The sequence below is a fragment of the Pelobates fuscus genome, chromosome 2 (assembly GCF_036172605.1).
Source record: "Pelobates fuscus isolate aPelFus1 chromosome 2, aPelFus1.pri, whole genome shotgun sequence".
NCBI lineage: Eukaryota > Metazoa > Chordata > Amphibia > Anura > Pelobatidae > Pelobates > Pelobates fuscus.
In genome coordinates this window covers 319265448-319293228 of record NC_086318.1, presented here as the reverse complement: position 1 = coordinate 319293228, position 27781 = coordinate 319265448, and the positions used below count along the sequence as shown (strand labels likewise).

Genomic DNA, 27781 nt, shown 5'->3' with positions numbered 1-27781 from the left:
TGTAAGTTTTAACTTTACCAAGTCCGTGAGTGCTGGTCATTATCCACAATTGTATGCTATTCCCTGGACTGCAAGCACCCGGCCAACATTTGCTGAGAGCGTGAGTGCAAGGATATATAACTATATATATATATATAACTGGCCTAAAATGAAGAGTTTTCCCTGAATAACGGCAACTAGAGGTGGGGTTAGGCAGCAGTGTAACCATTGTCTTTCCTCAGAAAAGGCAGAATTTATACTGTTGAGGACGTAGGGACAGGCTATTATTTTATACTTTTTTTTGTCAATCTTTCTTTTATTGAGGCATTTGTTAAGTGGGGTACAGAATAAAGAGGGGGTGTACGGTTTTCATACAGATTGGGGTCACGTCAATACAGTACATCATCTCTCATGAGGAACTGCCTCATTTTATATTTTTAAGCATTCAATAAGATTACTAACAAGAGGAAAGCATTTATAATAAAGTAGAGAGCCTTAAGCAGATCACCAAAGCCTCTCTATGAGGTCAAAACAAAGGACATAAACGCAACTTGGATGGGTCATGTAAAATAGGCTAAACATTGTTAAAGATAAGGTTGCTTTGGTGATAGTTAGGATTAGGATACATGCTGGACAGGGTTCAACTGCGATTATTTGTGTTGTGTCTGTTTGGGTACATGCTAGGTATCATGCAGTTGGCCCTGTGGAAATGCTAGTCAATTACATAGAAGGTACACATGTTTATAGTATTGGCCCCGGGAGTCAGGTCTGTAGTTAAGTACACGTCAAATATATACTATGCTATGCAGAGGCCAATGAGTAAGTGGCCGGGAGGCAAGGAAGACATAACAAGGGGAGCATACAGGCATTATACGCTGGTACGAGTTGCTGAGTATATGCTTAGATGCAAGCTAGATATGAGGGCTAGATAACAGCGCTCCTTAGACTCGTATAGCCACACATGCGTGACATTGGTAGGGCAGGAGCGTTAAGACCGGCACCTTGTGACTTGTACAGGCTAAACTTTGTTGGATCTTGCCCAACACCAAAGGTTATGAAGGGGCCATCAAGTTTAGCAAAAAGTCTCGCCTTTTAGTATGGGCAAAGAAATTATACATGGTAAGTGATGCGAGTATTAATGTCCCGTTTGGTGCTGCAGGCTGCCCAGTGTTGCATGCCCATGTGTCCCGATGAGCATAGTTCCTGCCTGCTGCGCCCCAAGGTGTGTGCGGCTAGTCTATCGGTCAGACCAAGGCAATGTACAAAGATGTTGCGTCCGGCTGTTTCAAAGATTTTGGCCCAAGTCCAGGTTACGTGGTAGTTTCCCCCTGCTCGTCTTCATACTCCACCGGGTACGCTGTTGTGTCTCGAGGTGGATGTCGTCCGTCCTCCATTTTCCCAGGTGTTGTGGTAGTACTGCGTCCGGATGCCACTAGCCTTCGGCCTGAGGCCTTTGTAGGCGCTCGCGCCCTTATGCCATTGATCCCATCAGCAGGATCGTGGGCCCTGGGTTTCGATCCCCATCTTCTCCCAGGGTGTATGGCAGGCTGCAGAGGGGTTCCTCTTGGTGAGCGCCCAGCCCAGAAGAAGGGCAAGCGGTCTCGTGGGCAGCCCCATCCACGTGAGCAGTGTATCGAGCAGGGTCTGCAGGGCTTTGCGCCCGGTGATTCTCTGGGCTTCGGTACCGCTTTGTGGTGTGAGTTGCAGCCTTGTGTGCCATGCCAGGTTGAATCTGCTCTCTGGCTCGGGTTCAGCAGGTTGGTCTTCGCACATGTGGCCCCCGCCATCTTGGCCCTGGGCCTGCACGGTGGTCTGGTAATGCCTCCGATCTCAGTTTTGGGGCATGGACCGGGATCACCCCCCCGGTCCAGAGGGGGGGGGTTCAGGACCGGAACCGCCGCTGTGTTTCGTGCATGACGTACTCCGTTGGGCGGGATAGTGGAGCGGCGGCCGTCCACTCCACTCACCGCCAGGCTGGATCCCGTTAAATGATACAGGGAAACCTCCTCCGGGGGACTAGAACTCAGGGAGCAAGCCTCTCCCCAGCTCCGGTAGCCCGTCTGTGTTGCCGGTCACGGTTGTTGGTCGCCTGGGTCCGTGAAAATCACGATTTATAACGTGGGTAAGCCATATTATGCAGGAGCTGCTCTTCCCTGCGACCACTCGGCTCGGCGGTCCGGCCCCGCCCCTATTTTATACTTTTTAAATTGTCACATAACTGTTAGAAAAACATTTCTAAGGACTGATCTACAGAGTCACCATTAAAGTCTATTGGGTTACTTGTAGATAAATCATTAGAATGTTTTTCTAACAGGTTGTAATCATGTGAAAAGCTTATCCAGAGGCCATAGTTCTTCAATAATTCTGGAGTGCATTTTCACATAATTGGAATGCTTATGCTAACAAGACTTACTTTTAAGAACAAACAGTTTATATGCTGCTGGGCTCAGACAATATGCACCAAATCATGACATTAAAAATACAATCCGGGGGTGGAGCCTGACTCTCAAGCTGTCCAGATGTATTTTCCAGGAGCTCCTGCCAGATCAAGCAATTAACTTGCTAAAACTGCAAAAAAACAAAGAGGCAAATAGCTCACAGCCAAGCACAGACGGTAACTTTAACAAAGGGGACACTAAGAGTCCCCCCCAAAAAAACACTTATACGAGCTTATTCTGAAATCTGGCCCAGTGGCTTACCGGGATCGCTGGCACTCTGGCTGGGCGAGGTGGCCAATCTTCCGCCTGGGACCGAGCATCCCAAAGTAAATCTCATGAAACCCTACTACCACCCCCATCAGGACCAGTAGGGGGTATCCCGGTGGGAATAACTACACTGCAGTAGCCACCTTATTCTCTACCGTTTCAGCAACCGCCTGGCAACTCAAAGTAAAGCATGCCCAGTGAGCTGGGATTGGGTGCAACGCTTTGAGACCAAATTTGATGAGCTATGCCAGAGTTTATGGGCTGGTACAGCCTGCAGCTCAAACACTATTGCCTCACCTGTCTAAATCCAGTGACGAATACCGAGGCCGTTAATGCAGTCTCGTTCCAACCTGACCTACTATGATGCAAAGCCAAGCCAAGACCAGCTGGGCTAGACCCTGACGCAGCGCCGATGGTGGAGAAGCTTCAGCAGATGCGTTAACAACGGCTTTGATTTCGACCTCCTGGTTCTTTTGGGAACCACTTCCTTGTTGAGCCACAGTTAATCATGGGACATTCCCATACCCGCAGCTCATATCCTCGGATGGCCCTTGTTCAACAGGTGCTACAGAAGCCTGTCACTAGTCCATGAGATCAAGACCAGTTTGTAGGTCAACAGGGGACTTTTGAGACCGGAACAGTGGACTGTGTTTAAGCCCAGGGCTGGAGGGATACAGTTAAATGAGACTCCTATGATCAGTCATTGGATCATGGTACATTTTATGACCGGTATAAGCAGAACTTATTGCTAACCAGATTAAGCTTCTTATACACAAAAAAACTGGAGAAATGCAAAACGATCTTGATTCGCACAATAGGAGTAGTAATATGCAAATGTACACCAAAACCAAAAATGCAACAAAGCAGCCAAAAGCATTACTACATGAAAATCATTATCCACTACCTCGTACTACTGGCTCTAACTACATATTCCTCTAAAGAAATGACGATTTTTTTATAATAACCTAGATATTTCATTTTACCAACCATTTTAAAGATTAGGTTGGAATCACAGGGATATACCTATTTGCCTGGGTGGGTCATAGTAATTTTAGGATCAGCCAAATATCTAACCACAACTCCAATACAATCTAGTCTCACCATATAATTTTATAAAAACACGTAAATACAAACAATACTTACTCACCAAGGGTCCTGTCCTACTATTTATTTTTTCCCCTCACCCCTATTTAGTCTTTATTAAACAGTTTTGGTTTTTTCCCCTTTCAGATCTGAGAAGGGAAGGAAATTGAGGAGGTGAGAAACATTTGCATTTAAATGGCAACTCCAAAAACCATAACTACTACAGTGCATTGTACCATTTTCTGGTAACGGGGCAAACTGGTTTGCAATGGTTTGCCCTCTTAAGAGTCCTGCTGTGTTCAAGGGTCCTGTCCTACTAAGTGATGTGCATCCAGTGTCTGCAGTGCAGCAAAAGCCCGATGCTGATCCTATCATTCATTGACAGAGTATCGGATGTATGCACTTTCTATCCAAAGGAATAAGAGAATTGACATGAGGCAGTCCAGAACTCTTGCTCCAGGCTGGCAAACATGGCCCTAATTTTGCTGCGCATATGCAGACTCACTTAAGTGGTCATCTTGCTTGGAATAACCCTTGGGACCTATTAGGAGTAGCAGTTGGCCTAAGCCCAACTTTCAATGTGATAATTCTCTGGTAATTTATTTGGTATTCAGAGTGAGTAACTCAGTGAGTGCTTACAGCCAAGTTCATCTTTAAGGACATGAAGTGTGTACACAGCAAGTGGAATCAAAAGACTAGGAGAAACTCAAAGGCACAGCACCAATGTGACGATTTATTTTAGTTAATAGTTTAACAATTAATGGTGGGTCAGCAACACAGTAGTCCATGGCCAAATAATTGGTTATAAGTGGTTATAGTGTTTAAATTGTCTCTAACTGCTGGTAAAAGATAATTTGTGTTAAAATCATTCTTTTGATTTCTCAAAATGTAAACCATTCAGGATGTAAGAAAACACAGTGAAAGAGGATTTTAAAAGATGTACATGTGAGGCTTTTAATAACCTTTGAGTATCTCTCTCGGTGAGCTTTGACTTGAAAATACAGGCTGTCCATGGGTGGCACATGCTGTTATTTTTCATACTATTAAATCATTCTGCAGTTTTTGTGACCTATGCATCTGCAATTAAGCCATCAAGAGTTCACCCTCTTGCGAATTCAAGTTAATTGACTCAAAATGCGCTAAAAACTCATGCAGCAAAGTGCAAATTGTCAGATCACTGACACATATGGCTAACCAGCAATCAAATTAATGACTCACCTTTGCAGTTGCATTTGTAATTGAAATGCAGAGATTTGAAATTAAAACTAATTTTTCATATGGTGATAATGTCAATTTGAATGCAGTTGTAATTCAAATAATGGTCAGAAACCAGAAAACTACGGTAGATATGAGGAAAGATATTTAGACGGACTGGTACAATTAAAAGAAGTACGCATTTGAATTTTGCAAACGTCTTCAGAAGCCCTCTGATATGTAAATGTCAAAAATCTATTAATTAAAAAAGTGGGTAAAGACAGTTGTAGTAGCTACATAACATGCTATAGATAAGACATTTTTTTTTTCTCTACACATTTTAAAAACCTAAACAACAAAAATGTGTTTAAAGGGTACTTGTAATCTTATACTTGTAAAGGGTACTAGTAAACTTATGCTCATTTTAAAAACAATAGGATTTCATCTACCGCAGTTTAGCAAACAAATGTATAGATCAGGAAAAGATGTCTTCCGACTTCTCAGTCATATCTTCGACACAAGGATTTGACGGACAAGGGAGAGCAGAAAAAATAAATAAAAACTTCCTAAAGATGGTCCTTCTGCTTTCCCAAGCATAGCAGCCACAGTGCATTCACTGTGGCTGCTATGGAAAGACAAAAGTTTACCTAAACGTTTATGTTTTTTTCTTTAAAGGAACACAAACAAGTTTTCCTCACTATAAAGCGTTAAAATCACCATTTAGGTGACTTGCCCCCTTACGTTAAAACTTATCTTATTTCCAGTGCCACCACTGCCTTGCCTCCGAACCAACTCTTTGTCTGAAATCATCAGTTAAATTATCTCAGCCTATCCAATGATTTCCCACCTTGAAAGCCTACGGACACAAAGGAGTGTCCGTAGGCTTTAATATAAACACTGCCTTTTCTCTGAAAATACAGTGTTTATTGCAAAAAAAGCTTGCAGGGGCTGACTAAACTCACCAGAACAACTACAATAAGCTGTAGTTGTTCTGGTGCCTATAGTGTCCCTTTAAGATAAGAGGCAGTGCAACAAGTGGGATACTGCCATTTAATTGCTGCAGAAAAGGCAGGCAGAACTGTGTGTGTGTGTATATAAAAATGTAAAAAGGTTAAGCACCTCCTATTATTACTATAGAATCCTTCGAACACACCAATGCCCCAAACAGTACACAAGCTAACTAATGCAAAAATAATTTATGAAATAGTGAGGGACTTAGAAGTGCATTGGCTCTAGTCCTAAGGAAAATATTTACGGTAAGTAAAACATTTGTTCTTTTCCCTTCAGATTACAGGCTGTGCAACAAGAAGACTGAAGAAGCAATCTTAAAGGGCTGGATATCTTCATTTCACCACAGCTTGAAGCATCTTGCGTCCCAAAAGCAATATCTTCAAGGGCCTGTATAGCTAATCTGCAATTCCGTGAAAAGGTGTGAATTGAGGACCATGTGGCAGCTTTGCATGTCTGTGCTGGTGTAGCAATGGCTTTCAATACCCATGAAGTAGATACAGCTCTGATGGAATGAGCTTTAAAGGGAAACTGTCATCAAATATACTACTTTAGATCTTTAAAAAGAGCTTAAAATTATATCTATATATTATGCTAGCAGTTTTGCAAGCAAATGTATAGATTAGGAAAAAAACTCTCTCTCTCTCAAGTCCTTGGCAGACACTGAATGATAAAGAATTGAGAAACAGGGGAAGCAGAAAAGCTCCCTCTGCTGTCCACATGCGCTGTGTTTGCTATGGTAACTCACTAGCCAGTGCTGCTCGGCATCGTGGAGGAATTTTGCCCTGCCTGGGGAAGTGTCCCAAAGCAGGGCAAATCAGCATAGAACAGAGGCGGAGAGCAGGCAGACCCACCTCTTTAACCCCTTAAGGACTAAACTTCTGGAATAAAAGGGAATCATGACATGTCAGACATGTCATGTGTCCTTAAGGGGTTAATGAGATCGCAGTGGGGGAGCAGAAGACAAGGTAAGTCATGACATTTTCCCTTTACAATGTAGAGGAGGAGACAAATGTAAAGATTTGTAGGCCAGAGATAATGCTGCCTTGATCCATCTGGATAAGGATCGTTTGGGGGCTACAAATCATTTTATCATTCTAGCCCTGGTAGAGTACAAACAAATGCTCTTAGCATTGACCTTCATAATTGTTTTTGCAAGTAACAGTTCTTTTAACTACCAAACAATGGAACTTTCTTTCTCATTCTGTGGATTTTGACAAGAGGTAGGCAAAACGATTCCCTAATTAATCTTATCTACTGAGGCCACCTTAGGAAAAAAAGCAGGACGAATCTTTAATTTAACTTTATCCAAATGGAATGTTAGATAAGGAGGATAGGCAGACAAAGCTTGAAGTTGACCCAGATGTTTAGCTGAAGTAATTCCTGTAAAGGTTCAAATGGAAGATCATAGTGGGAAAATAGAACTAAATTAAGATGCCAAGTAGGAGTGAGTTCATGAATAATGGGAAGCAAGTTGGAAACTGCTCTTTAGAATCTGGCGTCCAAAGGATCCAAAGCGAAATCTGTTGAAATAGAAATGGATAGCAGATACTTGAACTCATAGAGAAACAGCATGTAAACCTTTTCAAAACCCAATTGGAACAACCTCAGGAAGCAGGGAATAGGATTTGTAAATGCATTCACTGTAACAGCCAAAAAACAGGCAGAAAATGTTCTCCAAATTTGAGTACACTTTACCAGTTGACTTTTTTTTTTCTTTGAATCTAAAATATCTGATTGAAAGATGTACGCCAGACGAAAATTCTAAGGAAAAGCTAGGGCATCTAAGAAATCTTGAAGGTCTGAACCGTTGATTAAGACACACTTCTTCACTTTTCTATTGATTTCTGGAGGCCTTAAGGCCGATTTCTGGTTCTCCTAGAAAGGTCTCCGGTGTAAAAGAACTATTTCCCTGTTTTAGGCGATTCCTATTTAAAGCATTTGCCAAGGCATTGAAGCCCCCTTTGATGTGGATGGGTCGTTAAAGAGTGAAGATGTAACTCTGTCCTTAGCATGATTTTTGTGCAAAGATTCTCCAGAATAGGAACGTATTCCACCCTCCTTATTAATGAAGGCCACTGTAGTGGTGTTGTCTGAGTGAACCTGAACATGCTGAAGTAGGAGAAGGCGTTTGAAACTTAAGAGTCATCCATACCGCTTTTAGTTCTCTGAAGTATGAAGATCTTCTGGAGTCTCAACCTGCCCGTTGGTCTTTTGCAGAAATGTTTCTCATGTGAGCCCCCCCCAACTGAAAGTTGAGGCATCTGTTGTAACAAGTTGATTTTCTTTTAATTTGAAAGAGAGGATTTCTGAAAGGAATTTTTAATGTTCCCACCAACTGAAACTTCTTATAGTTGATGCCCAAATTCTCATTAGGTGATCGAGTGATGACGGATCTCTGCTCCATGTGACCTGGATATTTTTCTATTATGGTCTCTCTCATGTTCTTGCCCAGCTGTCAGGTGGAATGGCTGCTTTTAAAAAAACCAGAGCACTCATTGCATCCCTTATAGTACAGACTGTTTTCTTTTTATGAAAGATAGCCAAAATATTTTCTTTTTTCTGGGAAAATAAAACTTGACAAAACAAAAACTTGAGTTCTATCTACCTACCCTGCGCAAGCCAGGCACACAACTGGGGCATTGGTGTGTTCATGGGGATATTAAAGTATTATGAGGAGGACGAAGGACTTAACTTTTTAAAGATTTTTATACAGTTCTGTATAAGTAGTATTCAGTAGTGGTGCTTGACAAAATTACTTTTATTTTCTATAGAGAAGCGCTGTACATGGAGCAGCATGTAGGAATTCACACATGCACAGTGTCTCTTGCCCACTGAAACAGAAAACCAGTTGACCTTAGAGGCACCAGAGTCATTACTTTATATATATACATATGTATCAGTTTAAATTTTACTGTACTAAAGGTGCTGAGGTAGGATCTTAGTGACAATCTATGTAGTGACAGATTGCAGTACCTGGCTGTGTTTAATAAAGGATGTTTGGTCCCAACCAGCTTCCTGACTTGCATGGCTATGTTGCTCAGCTCGTCACTCAGCAAACAACGGAGGCTCATGAAGGAAGTCGGATAACCCACAATTTTCTCTGCGTCTGAGACAACTTTGCTCCATTGCGTGGCAGACGTGGAGCTGGAGAAGAGGCTGAATCTTCTATTTGCACTGTAGCTATAACTAAGCATTCCAAAACGGCGAAGGCCACACTGGACCAAAGACATGATGACTACAAATACCAAGCCTAAAACACAAAGAAAAGATAAAGTTAATGACAACATTGACAAACTTATATGGAAATAAGTCCAATACTGCACTTTTACAGAAAAAAAAGAAAATATAAACCCAAGCATATGTTCATATAAATATGCACCGTAGGCAGTGGCATGCGTAGGAAGTAAATGACCACACATAAAACCCTGCCAGTGGGTCTATCTGGGTCAGTGATGTTCAGTCAACCTACTCAAAACTTACAAGTCTGCCTGACATTGCCAAGAGATCAGCTGTCTAAATGCAGAGAAAAGGAGAGCACTTTAAAGTCAACTGCAGCTGCCAGTACCAGGTCCTTATTCACCAAACGTACATCAAAATGCCTTCTTGCTGAAATTATGGAAGGTCCTTGCACTTTTCTATAGGACAGATATCAATTTATAGGTAAAAAAGAAAAGTGTACAGAAAATGAAATAAAGGGGCTGTAATAATAAGTCATGTAATCTAGGTAAATGTTAGAAAGTGTGGATCGGCTATTGATGTACCTTATGGTCCATCAACCTAGGCTTAATGTGTAGATCAGAGCAGTAAGTCAGCAACAGACATGTTGCTCCTAGTCTGCAAGGTGTAGGAGTAGATTCTCACTGCGAATGGGGCATATTCTCATGGTGAATTATCAAACCGATGATGATGCTTTTAGCTGCATAACTACACAAATATGAAGTTGAGGTCATTCACATTCTGGCTTCTTTCTCTCACCTTTGCCTGCTCTTCTCCAGTCCCTTGTATGTTTTCAGATGTAGAATAGAGGACCCCTCTACATTCACATCCATATTTAAAAGAATCAACATACTGAACATAATTCAGATATTCTATTTTTCAACCATTGTGTGCTTTTTGCTTGTTGGCAGTAAGGGCTTTTATATAATAAAAAATACATTTGTAGGTAACAGTGCTAACCACGGCTATAATCACACATTTAATAGCTGGTGTACAATTCATTGGAGTACAAGATCACTGAATAATTTACTAGTAAAAATTGAAGTCATGTAGGTCCTATGTGTTTGGCAACACTTAATCACTGCAGGAATATTAATGTAGTTTGAATCAGGGGGAAAATTTAATTAGATATAAGGGCTATTTTTACAAGCTTTAGACCCTTTAATTAACATCTCAAGAATACCTGATATAAGATTTTAAGTTGCAATTTTAGCAAATAAGATTTACAGCTCGTATTGTTTATTCTGGTCACTGAAACTCATAATCTTAGAATTAATAATTCAAAGCACTTCCAGTTTTCATAGCCTTTTGGCCCACTGGTAGCACAAAACTATTGGATATTAAAATGCAGAGGTGGTTCAATTCTACTACTAGAGAGATCTATTAAAATGTACCCAGTGAAGTTAATTTGTCCGGGTTCTTTTCTTTTTTTTAGACAATGTCCACATATGTTTTTTAAAGAATTGCTGAGAAATACCGGTATTGATTGCATTGATCAGCAAGACAGATTAGGCTGGATTTGATTGATAGATTAGGAGGATAGACCGATTAATTGGCTGTCTCCGCAGGATATATTAGATCCTTTAGAATGACCAAGCTGTCAGTGGTTAGTCTATTGCAATTCAGACTCAAATCCCGTGCAGCCAGAGCTAGTCTAGTGAAAGTGGCAGGGATTTGTTATTGCTTCATGTCCCCATGCACTTGTCTCATATGCCTACCTCTAGTCACTTGCCAGGATTTTTAAAGGAACATTATAGGATCAGGAACACAACCATGTATTCATAAACCTATAGTGTTAAATACACTATCTAGCTTCCCTGGTCCCCCGTCCCCCAATAAATATTGTAAAAACATTATTCCAGTCTGCTGGTGCTGGCTCTTCCCCTGATCTGTCTCCTTTCATGACATCATCATAAGTGATGATCTCATCCAATCACACTGCTTTCCCATACGAAAACATTGGATTCCCTGAGAATGTCAATTCTGATGATCTTAGTCAAGGAGGCAGACCGGGGGTGATGCCAAACTCGCCCTGGCCAAATCATCATCTCATCATAGAGATGCATTGAATCTATAAGGAAAGTTCAGTGTCTCCATGTAGAAGGTGGAGACACTGAATGTTGCCCAGGAAGCGCCTCTAGTAGCCATATAAGGAGTGGCCAGTGGATGTATCCCATGGCTGTATATTAAACACCGCCTTTTCTCTGAATAGGCAATGTTTACTGAAAAAAGTCTGAAGGGAATGATTCTACTCACCAGAACAAATACAATAAGCTGTAGATGTTTTGGTGATTATAGTGTCTCTTTAATATTATGCTTACTTATATTTATAACCTTATAATTAACAAATAGGTACTTGTAAGATGTGTGAAATAAAAATGTATGTAGCAATTCACACTTTTTTATCCTGCAACTGCAAATTATCCATTTCATGTTTTATCTATGTTTCGATTTTGAGTTCAATGACGTACATTCCAAAGAAAAGAAAGCAACACGGTAGCAGGAAAGATTATTTAGGGCAGGGACCTAGAGAGACCTGAGGGGAATATGGCAGGGCTTGACAAATTTGATTTGAATAGAGGGAACCAGCTAAAAAGTTTAAGAGCCAGGTTTTTTTTTTTTTGTTTTTTTTTAACTAACAAAGATTTATTTTCAAACGACAAAATTACAAGAGACACTATAGTCACGAGAATTACTACGGCTTAATGTAGTGGTTCAGGTGTCTACAGCCATGTTTACATTACTGCCTAGGGACACCTTCAGTGGCATTGCTTCAATGCATCTCTATGAGGAGTTGCTGATTGGTGGAGTGTTCTTAAACATTGACAGTAGTCTCCCAATGCTTTCCTCTGAGAAAGCATTGGAATGGCTGAGATCATTAGGTTTGATTATGTTAGCCATGGAGGCAGGGCGAGCAACGGCAAGACCGGTATGTTGTGGGGAAAAAGGTTAGAAAAAAAATTACCTTTCCCAATTGAACGATGGGGTTGGGTGTGGGGGGGGGGGGGGGTCACCTAAACAGACACATTTTTTTCACACACACTCACAATTTATTTGTTTTAATTCAGTTTAAGCCCTCCCAACCTACCTTTGGGAGAGCTGGAGTGGATCCTTTCCCTGAGGTCCTGCGTGGCTGCTGAAATCTTCAAGCTCTTCATGCTCTGCTCCCACGTGCCATTTAGTTCTGCTGGGGCCAGAATTACATCATAATGTCATTCTGGACCCCAGCATCACAGCATGGCGGCCGAGAGAGCAGAGCAAGAAAAGCTTGCAGATTACAGCTCTTTCCCTCGCCGCCTATTTACATTCTGGCAGCCCAGCCGCCCGCCTACAGGCTCCTTCAGCTGGAAGGCCGCCCGCCTACAGGCTCCTTCAGCTGGAAGGCCGCCCGCCTACAGGCTCCTTCAGCTGGAAGGCCGCCCGCCTACAGGCTCCTTCAGCTGGAAGGCCGCCCGCCTACAGGCTCCTTCAGCTGGAAGGCCGCCCGCCTACAGGCTCCTTCAGCTGGAAGGCCGCCCGCCTACAGGCTCCTTCAGCTGGAAGGCCGCCCGCCTACAGGCTCCTTCAGCTGGAAGGCCGCCCGCCTACAGGCTCCTTCAGCTGGAAGGCCGCCCGCCTACAGGCTCCTTCAGCTGGAAGGCCGCCCGCCTACAGGCTCCTTCAGCTGGAAGGCCGCCCGCCTACAGGCTCCTTCAGCTGGAAGGCCGCCCGCCTACAGGCTCCTTCAGCTGGAAGGCCGCCCGCCTACAGGCTCCTTCAGCTGGAAGGCCGCCCGCCTACAGGCTCCTTCAGCTGGAAGGCCGCCCGCCTACAGGCTCCTTCAGCTGGAAGGCCGCCCGCCTACAGGCTCCTTCAGCTGGAAGGCCGCCCGCCTACAGGCTCCTTCAGCTGGAAGGCCGCCCGCCTACAGGCTCCTTCAGCTGGAAGGCCGCCCGCCTTCAGGCTCCATCAGCTGGAAGGCCGCCAACCTCCACGCCACTCCTTCAGCTGGAAGGCCGCCCGCCTCCACGCCACTCCTTCAGCTGGAAGGCAGCATGCCGCCATGCTCCCTCAGCCGGCCGGTCGCCTTGGACGGAGCATGCTAACAAATCTGGGATTTTTAGAGCCCAGGGATAAGAAAACTAAGGGAGTGGATTTGAGAGAATAACTAAGAGAAAGGGAATAGAGAGAGAGATAACTAAGGGGGATAAAGTGAGATACATAATGAGGAATTAAAGGAATACTATAGCTCTATAAATACAAAAGTATTCAGACACTATAATGTCCTGGAGGTCATTAAGGTTTCTGGCCCCACGTATAGGGAATAAAAAAGGTATTTTACTTACCTCTTCTCCGACACAGCGCTGGTCTGCATGCCTCCTTGGCTGAGATCATCAAGATCAATAATTTCAGCCAATCTAATCCTTTCCCATGTGAAAGTATTGGGAGGCTGGAGACCATGTGATTGAAATAACAGAGTTTTACTCTGCTATGTCAGAAGAAGTGATAGCCACTAGAGGCATATAAACTCATTGATGTAAATACTGCAGTTCCTGCAGATCATCAATGTTTTCACGTGAAGGGCCTAAAATGGGGGCATTGACATGAATAGTTCTGGGTGCCTATAGTGCCCTTTAAGATAGATATTTAAAAATGTATGAAATAGGCAATTCTTATCATACTCAACACTTAAGCCATGCCACTAGCACTTTAAAACCATCTGATGGAACTACAGTTCCAATAACACTCAGTGTTCCATTCACAGCACATTCTAAGCACTATAACTACTATAGTAGACTGCTCGTGCGACAAATTGTAGTAGTTATGGTGCTTGAAGCCTCATTTAAGTTTTGTTTGAGCAGCCCCCCTTGAACAAGGTGGCTTGGCCTGAAGCTCCAAGCAAAAGGAGATTGGACTAAAGGATAATACAGTCACTGCAGTGGGTTGCAAATTTGGGCAGTACAAAAATAAGAGCGAACAGAACAATGCTTTATTTTGACAGATTCCTTTCTTGGTCAACCCAACATCCTCAACAGCATGTACCTTTTTAATCAATAGAAAAGTATGTACAAAAAAGAATTCTCTCAAACAAGGATGATGGCTTTACTTCAACTATATACCCTTATTGATGAAATTATGATAAAATGACTGGCAAAAGGTTGATAAAGCATGGTTTGGTATACAATCATGCATCAATCCAAAATATAGCCATATCTATGCAGACTGGTATTAGGTCTCACTGATGTGGTTTAAAAGAGATCTAAAAATGACTTTTTGTTATACAAAAACCTCCAGACTAAAAACCAAAAAAACAAAACAAAAAGAAAATACCATATGGAAGGGTAAAAAAAAAAAAAAAAAAAAAAAGGATTACAATTAAACAAAATGTGGAAGTAATGTATATCTAGAACACTATAAGCAGTGGAGAAAGATATATATTAAATATATTAATCAAAGCACTATTTGTATAGGTAGGCAAATCATACTGCTTTAACATATGCTTATATGCAAATACTTTAAATTATCCTCAAAGGACTAGAATCTTTTAGAAGTGAAATAATGACCATCACGTCCAAGGATTACAATTCATTCCAACACTGACAAAGCATTACACCGTAAGAAACATGAAAATGTAATTACTGTCTTGACCTGTGTGGCATGGGACATTACAGGATCACATCAGCTCCACTGAACCCCAGGAAAAGGATCCACACCAGCTCTCCCAAAGGTAAGGAGGGTTGGTGGAAGTAAATTAAAATAAAACAAATCATTTGTGAGTGTGTGAGAGAACACGTTTGTCAGACAGTGATTGCGTGTCTGTATAGGTGACCGGTACCCCTTCGATCGCATGGGAAAGGATTTTACTAACCTTTTTTCTCACACCATTCCAGTCTCGCCGCAGCTGGTCCCGCCTTGGTCATGGCTGAGATAATCATAGGAAAGCATGGGGAGGATTTTGCGCAGGCTCTGCAAAAAGCCTTCAGGAGTAAGCTATAGCCACCAGAATCGCTACATTAAGCTGTAGTGGCTCTAGTGACTATAGTGTCCCTTTACGATTTGTATTTTTGTCATTGAAAATAAAGTCGTTAGCTTTAAAAAGAACAACAAAAAAGGCTCAACTTTTGTAGCTGGCTCCTAGATTCAAAGCAAATATATATATTGTAAAAAAAAACTGATAAAAGTCGTATCTTGTAATATCTTTTTTATTGGACTTACAGAATTTTCTAGTCCAATAAAAAAGGCATTACAAGATACGGATTTCATCTGGTTCAAAACACACACACACACACACACACACACTTTTGCCATTAAAATTGAAAATTCCAAGTTAACGCAAAGTCAATTTTAAATTTAAGGTCAACTAAGCTTTCCATTAGGCTACTTTGGCCTTAAATTTGAAGTTCACTTTTAGTTCTCATTCTAACCCTTTAGTATTTTAGAGTCTGTCATTAGAGACTGACATAGTGAGTGCATTCTTTATAAGGTCCTGTTATAACACCAAAATGAATACTATTACATGCCAGGTAATTTATATTTTTACTCACTTTAGCCATCTGAAACTAACAGGGGGTTATTAACTAAAAGTGAGATTTACCTGCAATTCAAATTTTAGACAAAAATAGGAGAACTGGAAAGATTGCAGACTTTGAGAATTTTCCAATTTAGCTACTCTGGCCTTAAATTTGAAATTCACATGAATGTGAATTTCTTCAACTATTTTGACCAAACTTTGCCAATCCCTGGACAATCATCAGTAATTACCAGTTCAGTGACATAACCTCAGTGGATTCCTCACTGTGGATAACTGTAAGACGATCAACAACAAGGGCAACCTCTTACAGCAGAGTGAAATGTGTTCATTCACTAAACAGCCAAAATGTAGTGAATTAAAAATCATGAAGGAACACCTCCAAGAAACAAACAATGAAGAGCACAGTAGTAGTTATTGTGCCAGAAGTGCCCACCCCCCATGTAAGGAATCAAACCACAAAACATCTTTGCCAATAGAAGAGTGGGAAGCTCCAGTGTAGGATCTTCCGTTACCTCAGTTAACTCCATACACCATAGACACAGTAATCACTACATTGCTTGCAAAACGCGTGCAAAAATAACAAGTTGAGACCAAATTTGAGTTGCAAAATGTTTCCAAAAACAATGATTTTTGCCCAACTTTTTCAATTGGGTTTTGAATTCACTGCAGTTTAGAGTTTAGTGAATAAACCCCATGGAGGTTCTCATACATACATGACAAGTTCAAGCCATATTTTGTATCTACATGGCAACTGTTTTTTTTTTAACCTTGGTATACAACAAAGGAGGTAAAAAAAAAAAAATAGCGCCACTAAATAATTTTAAATTCTTCAACACAGCTTTAGTTTCAACTTTTTATCTCAGGTTTATAAGTTAAGTTTTAATTCACTACATTTCATTGGCAACATTTGTGTAAAAAAAAAAAAAAAAATTACCAATTCAGTTACAGTCAAAGTTTGACTACATGAGCCTGAATTTTACAATTCAGATTTTATTTGCTAAACTATGGTGTCTAGTAAACTACTATAACACTATTTAAAGGGTCACCTAAGGTACTTATACAGGGCAAGTACAAGATCAATCCCTAGATGACCATTTTAAAAGTTTAATGAACAGTTCAGATTACTTTTTATCTACCTACACTTTATATTCCAGACTTGTTGGAAGGTCTATCCATAGAGCACTTGACACATAAAGGTGACCTGCAGGACGGTGATAAAGGTCACAGTGTAGCACACTATGATGATGACACACACAGAGTAAGTATATGGACTATTCTACATCTGCAATAGTTAACAAAATCTAGTTTTCTGGATGTACACTAGTGAGGTATAACAGTGGGTATTAGAGGTGTTCTGCAGTACTCTCACTCCTATGTTATTCAGCCAGCACCTTGGCTGACAATCTTGCTACTACAATAGTCACTGTTATATGTGTTATACAAAAATACAAACATTCCAGCAGCATACATGACATGTTCAAAGAGTTCCAGACATAAATACTCACGTGTTAAAGTATTGGATATATTACACACTATCAGGGGGTCATTCGAGTGCTGTATTCTCCCTTATCAGCCTGTGGTGTACTCCTATTTTCAATCCCTGTCCATTCCAGGGACAGACATATGCTGGGTTACCGGTACACACAAACAATTCCGGTTTTGGCTGCAGGTCTAAGCACATGTCACAGACACACACTCTCTGTGTACGGAAGCCCGTGCATGGCAAAATACATACACAATAAACAACGCGAACACAGAACAGGGAGAGGAGGAGGAGCGCCTCCTGTGGGAGATGGGGGGAGGAAAACAACCCAGAGTACAGAACAGGCAGTGTGAATGGCGTGGGAAGATAATAATGGTGTATAATAAACGCAAAGTGTCAATGTAAAAATATACATTTATAAGAGTGTCTATTAAAATGAAAATCTTTATTTATTCTGTTGTTAATTGATTAAGAAATGGCAGAATTTCAGACAGACAATGTTCATTTGTGCCACACGTAAGCAAGTGGGTTTATTCACTGAACTCTGAATTGTAGCAAATTCGAGTCTGAATACACTGGGAATTCATTCATGAAACTATGAATTGTATTTCATTAAGAACTGGAGTGGAAATATTTGGTAAAAAAAATATATAATAATATATCTATAACTCGGCTGTGGTTACTTCATGGTGATTTTAGCATTCCTTTTTTTAATTTGGAATTAAAGGAACATTCCAAGTACCATAAGCAATTCAGCGGGGTGTAGTGCTCATGGCACAATAAGTGCCCTGGTACCCCCGTTGTAAGTAGTCAAAATTTACCTCGGGTGCACTCCCTGCCTCCACTACAACTCAGTGAGCTAAGACTGGTACAAGGTTTAGCTGATAAACGTTTCTAACAGGAAGGAGTGGAGTGCCACACAGCAGATCCCAGGTAAGATGTCAAACCACTCTAAAAAGCTTTGGCTTCTTCCAATGGGAAGGTGTCAGGGCCCAGGAAAGCCACCCTGCAAAAGGTAAGAAACTGGAGGGTAAATATTAAAGTGTAAATTTTGCATCTGTGTCTGTAGGTCTGTCAGTGTGTGTGGGTCAGTATGTATTTCGGTGTGTCTTAGTGTGTGTGTCAGTATGTCTGTCAGCAGGGCCGGTGCAAAGATTTTTGGCTACACAGGCGAAGGTGAATTTTGCCGCCCCCCCCCCCCCCCCCAGGGACAGGGGGACAGGGGCTGTAGTTGAGAGTTAGGGCTGTAATTGAGTAGTTAGGGGCTGTAGTAGGGGGACAGGGGCTGTAGTTAAGAGTTAGGGGCTGTAATTGGGGGCTTAGTAAATGTAGTGGGGAATTGGGGCTGTAGTAGGGGGTTAGGGACTGAAGTAGGTTGATGGCTGCAAGTGGGAACAAGGGCTGTAGTGTGGGGGAGAGGGGCTGTAGTGGGGGTAAGGACTGTAGTAAGGGAATAGGGGCTGTACAAGGGAGTGGAAGGGATGTGAAGTAAGGGAGTTAGGGGCTGTAGAAGGGAGTATAGGGGCTGTGGTGGGAGTAAATGGGCAATGTGGTTGGAAACTGGCAGTAGAGGGGGACACAGGGGCAGAATGGTGTGGGCACAGGCTGTAACGAGGGACACTGCGGCAATAAAGCAGTGTCACAGGAACAGTATGGTGGGGGTAAATGGGAAGTAGAGAGGGGGACGGGGGGGACAGGGGCTGTATAGGGGGTAGGGGAAGTAGAGGGGGGAGACAGAGGCAGTAGAGGCGTGTGAAAGGGGGGCAGTGGCAGGGGGCAGGGTCTGTAGAGGGAAATAGAGGAGGCACAGGGGGTCACAGAAGCAATAGAGGGGGACATGGGCAGTATAGTGGGGACAGGGGCTGTAGAGGGGGGGCATGGGCTGTATAGGGGGCGCATGGGCAGTATGGTGGGGTAGAGGCTTTAGAGGGAAATAGAGGGGCTGTAGACAGGGCAGGGGCTGTAGATGGAAATAGAGGGACTGTAGAGGGGCAGTATGGTGGGGCAGGGGTTATGGAGGGAAATAGAAGTGCTGTAGAGGGGCACATGGGGCAGTATGGTGGGGACAGAGGCTATAGAGGGGCTGTTAAGGGGCAGGGGTAGTATGGTAGGGGCAGTATAGTGTATAGTGGGGGCAGGGGTAGTATAGTGGGGGCAGGGGTAGTATGGTGGGGGCAGGGGTAGTATGGTGGGGGCAGGGGTAGTATGGTGGGGGCAGGGGTAGTATGGTGGGGGCAGTATGGTGGGGCAGGGGCAGTATGTAGGGGCAGTATGGTGGGGGCAGGGGTAGTATGGTGGGGCAGGGGCTATAGAGGGGGCAGGGGTAGTATGGTGGGGCAGGGGCTATAGAGGGGGCAGGGGTAGTATGGTGGGGCAGGGGCTATAGAGGGGGCAGGGGCAGTATAGTGGGTGCAGACGCATAGAGGGGCTGTAGAGGGGGCAGGGGCAGTATGGTGGGGCAGGGGCTATAGAGGGAAATAGAAGTGCTGTAGAGGGGGCAGGGGCACTATGGTGGGGGCAGGGAGAGTATAGTGGGGGCAGGGGGAGTATAGTGGGGGCAGGGGCTATAGAGGGGGCAGGGGCTATAGAGGGGGCAGGGGCAGTATAGTGGGGGCAGACGCATAGAGGGGCTGTAGAGGAGGCAGGGGCAGTATGGTGGGGCAGGGGCTATAGAGGGAAATAGAAGTGCTGTAGAGGGGGCAGGGGCACTATGGTGGGGGCAGGGGGAGTATAGTGGGGACAGGGGCTATAGAGGGGGCAGGGGTAGTATGGTGGGGCAGGGGCTATAGAGGGGGCAGGGGCAGTATGGTGGGGCAGGGGCTATAGAGGGGGCAGGGGTAGTATGGTGGGGCAGGGGCTATAGAGGGGGCAGGGGCTAGTATGGTGGGGCAGGGGCTATAGAGGGGGCAGGGGCAGTATAGTGGGACAGGGGCTATAGTGGGGGCAGACGCATAGAGTGGCTGTAGAGGGGGCAGGGGCAGTATGGTGGGGCAGGGGCAGTATGGTGGGGCAGGGGCTATAGAGGGAAATAGAAGTGCTGTAGAGGGGGCAGGGGGAGTATAGTGGGGGCAGGGGGAGTATAGTGGGGGCAGGGGGAGTATGGTGGGGGCAGGGGCAGTATGGTGGGGGCAGGGGCAGTATGGTGGGGACAGGGGCAGTATGGTGGGGACCAGTGGCGTACATACCGGGGTCGCAGGGGTCGCAGCTGCGACCGGGCCCGGCCCACCAGGGGGCCCGGCCGCCCCTGCGACCCGGTATGTACGCTTTGGGCCAGCCTCTTCTCCTGGGGGGCCCAGGAGCCGGCCACCTCCGGGCCCCCCGAGGCTGGCCCTGCTTACACCCGCGGCCGGTTGGTGCGCGAGGGAGCACTCTCCCCTGAGTGCTTCCTCTTCAGCTCCCTCGCGCACCGCACTGATACCGGAGCCGGAAGATGACGTCATCTTCCGGCGCCGGTATCAGTACGCGGCGCGCGAGGGAGCTGAAGAGGAAGCACTCAGGGGAGAGTGCTCCCTCGCGCGCCCGCAGGACCAGCCAGCCCGCCGGGTGATCGGCCCCCCCAGGAGTCAGTGTGCCTGTCTGTGTCTGGGTCGGATGTCTTTCAGTGTATGTGTCTGCATGTGTCAGTATGTCTGTCAGTATATGTGTCTGTGTATCTGTATGTTGTCAGTATGTACATCTTTGTGTGTATGTGTCATTGTGTATATTTATCTATTTATTTATTTCTAAAATATTTTACCTGGAAGGATACATTGAGATTTCTCTCATTTTCAAATATGTCCTGTGTGTGTATCTGCATGTATGTCAGTGTATGTATCTGTGTGTCTGTGTATCTGCATGTGTGTCAGTGTGTGTATCTGTGTATCTACATGTGTGTCAATTTGTGTATGTGTGTGCCTGTATGTGTGTCAGTGTGTGTATCTGTATGTTGTCATTGTGTGTATCTGTATATCTATATGTAGTCAGTGTGTGTATATGTATATTTGCATGTGTGTCTGTATGCACATATACACACACTGCCACACACACACACTATATCACAGTTTGTGTGTGGCAGTGTATGTGTGTGTGTGCATAAATCTCAGCATTCAAACACACAGGGGTGTCATACCATGCCCCCCCCCCCCAAAAAAAAAAATTCAGGCACTGTATAAAGGGAAATGTGTTGTTGTTTTTAAATAAACTCTGGTGGAGAATAATGAAATCCTCCACCCGGGATTATTTAAAAACACAAACACATTGTGGCGGGGGTGGGACTAAATAACGGAGGGGCCGGGGCTAAATGACAGTGGGGCCGGGGCTAAAACGCCAAGAAGACATCGGTGGGGAGTAACTGCTGCACAGGAAGGGAAAAGCAGGAAGGATCCCTGCTTTCCCAACATCCAGACTCCAGAAGCTGCACTACCTCCACTCAAGCCCATAATGGACAGAGGTAACTGTGTGTGTGTGTGTGTGTGTGTGTTTGTGTGTGTTTGTGTGTGTGTGTGTGTGTGTGTGTGTGTGTGACTATAACTGTGTGTGTTTGACTGTAACTGTGTGTGTGACTATCTGCCTCTGTGTGTATGTGACTGTAAATGTGTGTGACTGTCTGACCTCTGTGTGTGGCTGTCTGCCTCTGTGTGACTGTGTGTGTGTGTCACTGTAACTGTGAGTGTGTGTGTCACACTCTGCCTGTGTATGACTGTAAGGCTGTGTGTGTGATTTTTCGCACAGGGTGCCTAAAGGCCTACAGCCAGACTTGGCTGTATCTATCCCAAAGTGCCCACGTGGACATCGCCGATGCTTCCTCCTGTCATGGATGAAGCAGTTTATGGACCCCCGAGGCTGGCGGCTGTGATCACATCAGAGGCGGCGAGCATGCTGTACTCCTCCTGCTCTCTTACAGCTCCCTCGCTGCCTCTAATGTGCTCACAGCTGCCCGCCTCACAGCAGCCCCACTGGACCCCAGGGACAGTTCCACTCCAGCTCTCCCAAAGGTAGAGAGGCTGGGTGGACAAATTAAAATAATAATATTAGTAATTTGTGAGTGTTATAATCAAATGCAATAATTATATAATTATTATTATCGCAATTTATATAGCGCTAACAGATTCTGTAGCGCTTTACAATATTATTAGAGGGGGGATTTAATTATAAATAGGACAATTACAAAAAACTTACAGGAACGATAGGTTGAAGAGGGCCCTGCTCAAATGAGCTTACAGTCTATAGGAGGTGGGGTATAAAACACATTAGGAAATAGCAATCAAATAAGGTGAGGGTGAAGCAGAGCTGGAGGAGAGAGCTGAGTGCTGCTCAGTGCTAAATACAACCCTGTAAGTATGGGAAAATGGTAGATCCCCAGCTGTCAAAGCATTGTTTGAGTTGCACAACAGATGGGGTTCCACCTTTTTGCCACCATTGCGATGGCGGGCCCAAACAATGTCTTGCAACAGGGTCCTCTCTACATTACCACCGCCACTGCGTTGGGGTCGTGGGAATAATTGCATGCCAAGGAGTAGGGGGGCAGGGTCCAGAGGGCCATGCAAATGCTTCCCATTGTCCAATCAATGTTAAAGATGATCCTGGTGACAACAGACAGCACACCTTGAATGTGAGACAAAGCAAAAATCAAAAGTTCAAAATCAAGGCTGTCCTGTGAACTCCAGCACTTTTAGCAGGTATGCTGAAACAGTGCGCTAAAAAAAATCCCCCCAAAACAGACATTAACTAGATAGAAAATATGGTAGATAATTTAGTATAGTAAATGGCATTCATATAATGGGTTCTAGTAAAGTATCTATACTTAAAATCTAGATATCTTGGCAACTCAATATAATAATGCAGTCATTTAGTTCACTTACCCAAGTGGACTCTAAAGACTTCATGACATATGGATGAATTCCTAGCTATGATTGAATCAATACTTATCTCTCTATTCCACTCCTCACCCTTCTCACTCTCACCCCCACCCCAGCACACACTTTACGTCTTTGTGCAATATCTGCAGTGTCAATGATAAAATATACTAATCATTGGAAATATATTTAATAACATAGGTAAAATATCTATCAGTATTGGTACAATGTTATTACAGTTAAAACAATTTTATATTTTCCTAAAATAAACGAGGTCCTGCCAAAGTGTCTTACTACTTTATCGCCCAACAAATTTGTCATTTGTTCCACCCATAAAAAAAGGACAATTTTGCCCACAAAATGTGGAAGGAGTCCAGCTATCCTTATATAGTTTTCCAAGACTCTCGGCTGCAAACATTTAAATATTAAATCTTTATATCCAAGAGCAAAATTCAAACATGGATGTAAATGGATTAAACAAGAAAGCTGTGAATGTTTTATCAAAGCATTCTTAATCCACATCACTGAGCATTCTTATATTAAAGGCTTAGATGTCTCTCCATGCTACTGTCTGATACCATGTTGGACAATTTTCTACTAAAATCAACTGCTATCATCCCTCCAATAAAGGTGTTATCTCCACAAAACACAGTTTACCAAATAACAGATGCAGTGCCATGTGAATAAGCATCACATATTACAAAAACTCAACCGTGTTTATTTTTATTTGTACAGTTATTTAGTATACAAGAAAGGCTAAACATCCCCCACATTTGGGAATCAAAGTAACCTAAGGGGTTACTTTGATTCCCAAGTCGGGTAAGTTATTTTCCAAGCGCTCCACCTTTCACTGGGTTTTGTCGTGTATAACACTCAGTAATTTCACCATATTGTATCTGTGAGTGCCAGGTTGTGAGAGGACGGCACTTTAGGTGGTAGCAGCTTTATACACCTTTACCTACTTTTAAGCGCCATTACACACAAATTCTATATATTTTATATCCCCCACATTTATTATTACTGGTGATAATTATTTTGTACCTTTTGCATCTAAATTGTGACTATAAAACTTACCGAATCAAGTACACTGGCATGTATACTATACCATTCACAATTTGAAATGGACAAAAAAAGGTCACTTTAATTTTTAGGAGTGGGAGTGTGGTTTGTAGGGGGCTGTTCTGAGAAATTTTAGGTTATTTACTAATCACAATTTATGCAACTAAGAGCAACGTATCCCAAAGTACACTTGTAATCAAATCATATATATGCATTATATATGTATAATATATTATAAAATACTTTAATTATTTTACAATATATTATACATACAGTATATAGGAAATAAGTGTATGTGTGTGTGTGTGTGTATATATATATATATACAAATATACACACACACATATTATATGCACACGTATTTATTGATATACACGTATGTATTTATGCATATACAAACACACATATTATATATATACACCAATATTTTATATATATATATATATATATATATATATATAAATAATATACATTTTAAAAAAAAATGTAAAAATGCATTTGATTTATTGTGTGTATATATATATATATATATACATATAAATATATATATATATATATATTCTACATATCTATTTAACTATTAATTTCACATAATCATTTGATTTTATTAATTATAATTTGAGGGACCTACTCTGAGGGACAACCCAAGCAGAAAGTCCAGAGAATTTAATTGGCAAGCCTGTAACTTTCTAAAACACCATAAAACCTTTACATTTGTATTGTTATACTCAGGAGACTTCACTAAACACAAATATGAGTTTTAAAAAGTAAAACGTATCACGACAATGATATCACTAGTAAAAGTGCAGTTTTTGTGTAAATTTTTGTTTTTTTAAATAAGAACGCTAACTTTGGCCAGCGTTTGTGACTAAGTGGCTACTACAAAAGACTGGACATACCCCATTTTGAATACCCTGGGTTGTCTACATTTGCAAATGGTATGCCATGATGGGGTTATTTCACATTCCTGGGCTACCATATGGTCTCAAAAGGCAACATAGACCCAGCAAACTAATCTGGCAAACTGAAATGGGCAAGCCCTATATTGACCCTGTAACGTTCCAAAACACCACAAAACCTGTACATGGGGGAATTGTTATACATAAATATTAGGGATGTACATGGGCAAAAAATTTGGTTTGAATTTCGGGACTTTGACAATTCGGCAATTCGGTTCAATTCGGCACTTCCGAAATTCGGGAATTTGGCAATTCGGTTCAGTTCGGTTTGGCACTTCTGAAATTCAGGACTTCAGCAATTCGGGACTTCGGCAGTTCCCTAACTCTACCTCTAACCCTACCCTAACCCCACCCCTAGTCCTACCCAACCCTAACTCTAATCCTACCCCAACCCTAATCCTAACCCCATAACCCTACCCCAACCCTACCCCACCCCTAAGCCTAACCCCACCCCTATTCCCACCTCAACCCTAATCCCAACCCTAACCCTACCCCATTACCTTACCCCTAACCACATAACCCTACCCCAACCCTAACCCTACCCCAACCCTAACCTTACGAAGGGGATGCAGTGTGCATGTGGAAGGGTGCAGTGTAAATGAGAGGTTCGGTGTGTGTGTGTGTGGGATGCAGTGTGTGTGGGGGGTGCTGTGGGTGAAGAGTGGTGAGGTGTGGTGTGTGTAAGGGGTGCAGCATGTATGAAGGGTGCAGTGTAGGTGTGTGTGTGGTGCAGTGTGTGCTGGGGTGCTGTGTGGTTGTGTGTGGTGCTGTACGTGCAAGGTGTGCGGTGTGTGTGGGGGTGCAGTGTGTGTGAATGGGTGATGTGAATGTGTGTCAGGGGTGCAGTCTGTGTGCACGGTTGTTAGGGACCAGGAACCTGACAAAGACAGAACTAGATGCAAAAACACCTTTATTAATAAATAACAAAGAAATAACCAAAAGCAAAGTCCAGGAGGCAAGCAGGGGTAAGTCACCAGAGTGGGTAGTCGGACGAGCCAGGATCAGGAGAACGGAGAGTAGCAAAGTCAGAACCAAGGCCAGAGTCAGGAACCAGGAACTGTCCCGACAGTGACCCCTTCACACAGATGGTAACCCAGAGAGAGACGTATACCGGACCTTAGGGTGGCCGGACTTAATGTCAGAGAATAGTCAAATGAATAGCCAAAGGTCAAGGGAGTACGGAAAACGGAATACACGAGAAAGCCAAGCCAAAAGTCGGGGAGCCATAGAGGAGAATAGTCAGTAAGGAAGCCGAGGGTCAATATACCAGGAAAACAGATGAATATTATCAAGAGCACCAGAGGGAACTATCAAGAACCACACTAGGACACTGAGGGAAGGACAGTGGTGCCTTTTTATAATGAGGTGTGTTCCTCTTTAAAGCCACGCCCCCAAAAGGTCCGGGAGCGTGGCCATGTTTGAATTTTTGCGGCAAAATCTTGATGACGTTGGCGCGCATGCGCCGCGTCATAAGAGGGATTTTGCCGCGAGCGGCCAGCGTCCGACAGGCTGCGCCGCCTCCCGGAAGCAGCCAGAGGGATCGCCGCGCTGCGCGGGTTCGGCGGAGAAAGGTAAGGTATCGTCACAGTACCCCCCCCCTCGAGAACCGCCCCCAGGGCGGGGAGGACTCGGCCCGCGAGAACGACGTCTAGCAAATGAACGAACCAGGCGAGGAGCGTGCACATCTGAGGCATCCACCCACGTACTTTCCTCGGGACCGTACCCTTTCCAATCCAATAGATACTGGAGACGACCTCTAGAAACACGAAACTAGTCCAAAATAGATTTTACTTCGTATTCGTTTTGGCCTTCAACGAGCGTAGAAGGAGGTCTTCTGGGTTTTTGGGTAAAACGATTACAAACCAAAGGTTTAAGAAGAGAAACATGAAAGGAACTGGGTATCTTCATATTAGCCGGCAAGTCCAGGCGATAACAGACTGGATTAATTCGTTTGAGGATTTTAAAAGGACCAATAAAACGCGGAGCGAATTTCATAGAGGGGACTCTTAATTTAATATTGCGTGTACTCAACCACACTCTATCCCCTACTATAAAATTTGGAGCGTTTTTTTTGCTGAGTGTCCGCTTTACATTTTTGAGTTTCAGCCTATTGAGTCAGGATACGTTTGACCCCTATCCAAGTTTCCTTCATATTCTTAACAGTGTAGTCGACGCTTGGCACTGCCGTGGATGAAAAGGAACTCGGAAGAGTAATAGGGTCAAAGCCATAATTTATGTTGTGTAGATTTGTGAACCCAGTTATTGTGGGCAAATTCAACCCACAGAAGTAACTCCTTCCAATCATCTTGGTGATCGGAGGTGAAGCAGCGAATGTATTGTTCTAGTGATTGATTCATCCTTTCTGTAACTCCGTTAGATTGGGGATGATATGAAGAAGAGAGATTAAGTTTGATACCCAATTGAGTACAAAATGCTTTCCAAAACCTGGAAATAAATTGTGGGCCTCTGTCTGAAACTATATCCGCGGGTATACCGTGTAAACTAACCACCTCCCTTATAAATACCGTGGCCAGTTCGGAGGACGAAGGAAGTTTTATTAAAGGGACAAGATGGGTCATCTTGGAAAATCTGTCTATGATAGTCAGGATTACCCGGTGATTTTTGGAAAGTGGTAGGTTCACTATGAAATCCATGGCGATATTAGACCAAGCCTTAACGGGAATAGGCAACGGCATGAGGAGGCCTAAAGGGCGACCTTTAGGAGATTTATTAGAGGAACAGATGTT

At 43.4% G+C, this 27781-nt stretch overlaps 1 protein-coding gene across 2 annotated transcripts in view; it reads right to left on the bottom strand.

Annotated features, from left to right (window-relative positions):
- The window catches only part of PDSS2 (decaprenyl diphosphate synthase subunit 2), a 304080-nt gene extending 286656 nt beyond the window's left edge, over positions 1-17424 (bottom strand). The window contains exons 1-2 of one of the 2 annotated variants that reach the window (XM_063443542.1): positions 17205-17424; positions 8946-9222 (exon numbers count right to left, since the gene is read on the bottom strand). In XM_063443542.1, coding sequence (XP_063299612.1) covers positions 8946-9202 — 257 coding nt within the window. In that variant the 5' untranslated portion in view covers positions 9203-9222; positions 17205-17424. The remainder of the gene's footprint in view (positions 1-8945; positions 9223-17204) is intronic. The other variant, XM_063443541.1, reaches the window with a different exon arrangement.
- Positions 17425-27781: the final 10357 nt, after the last annotated feature.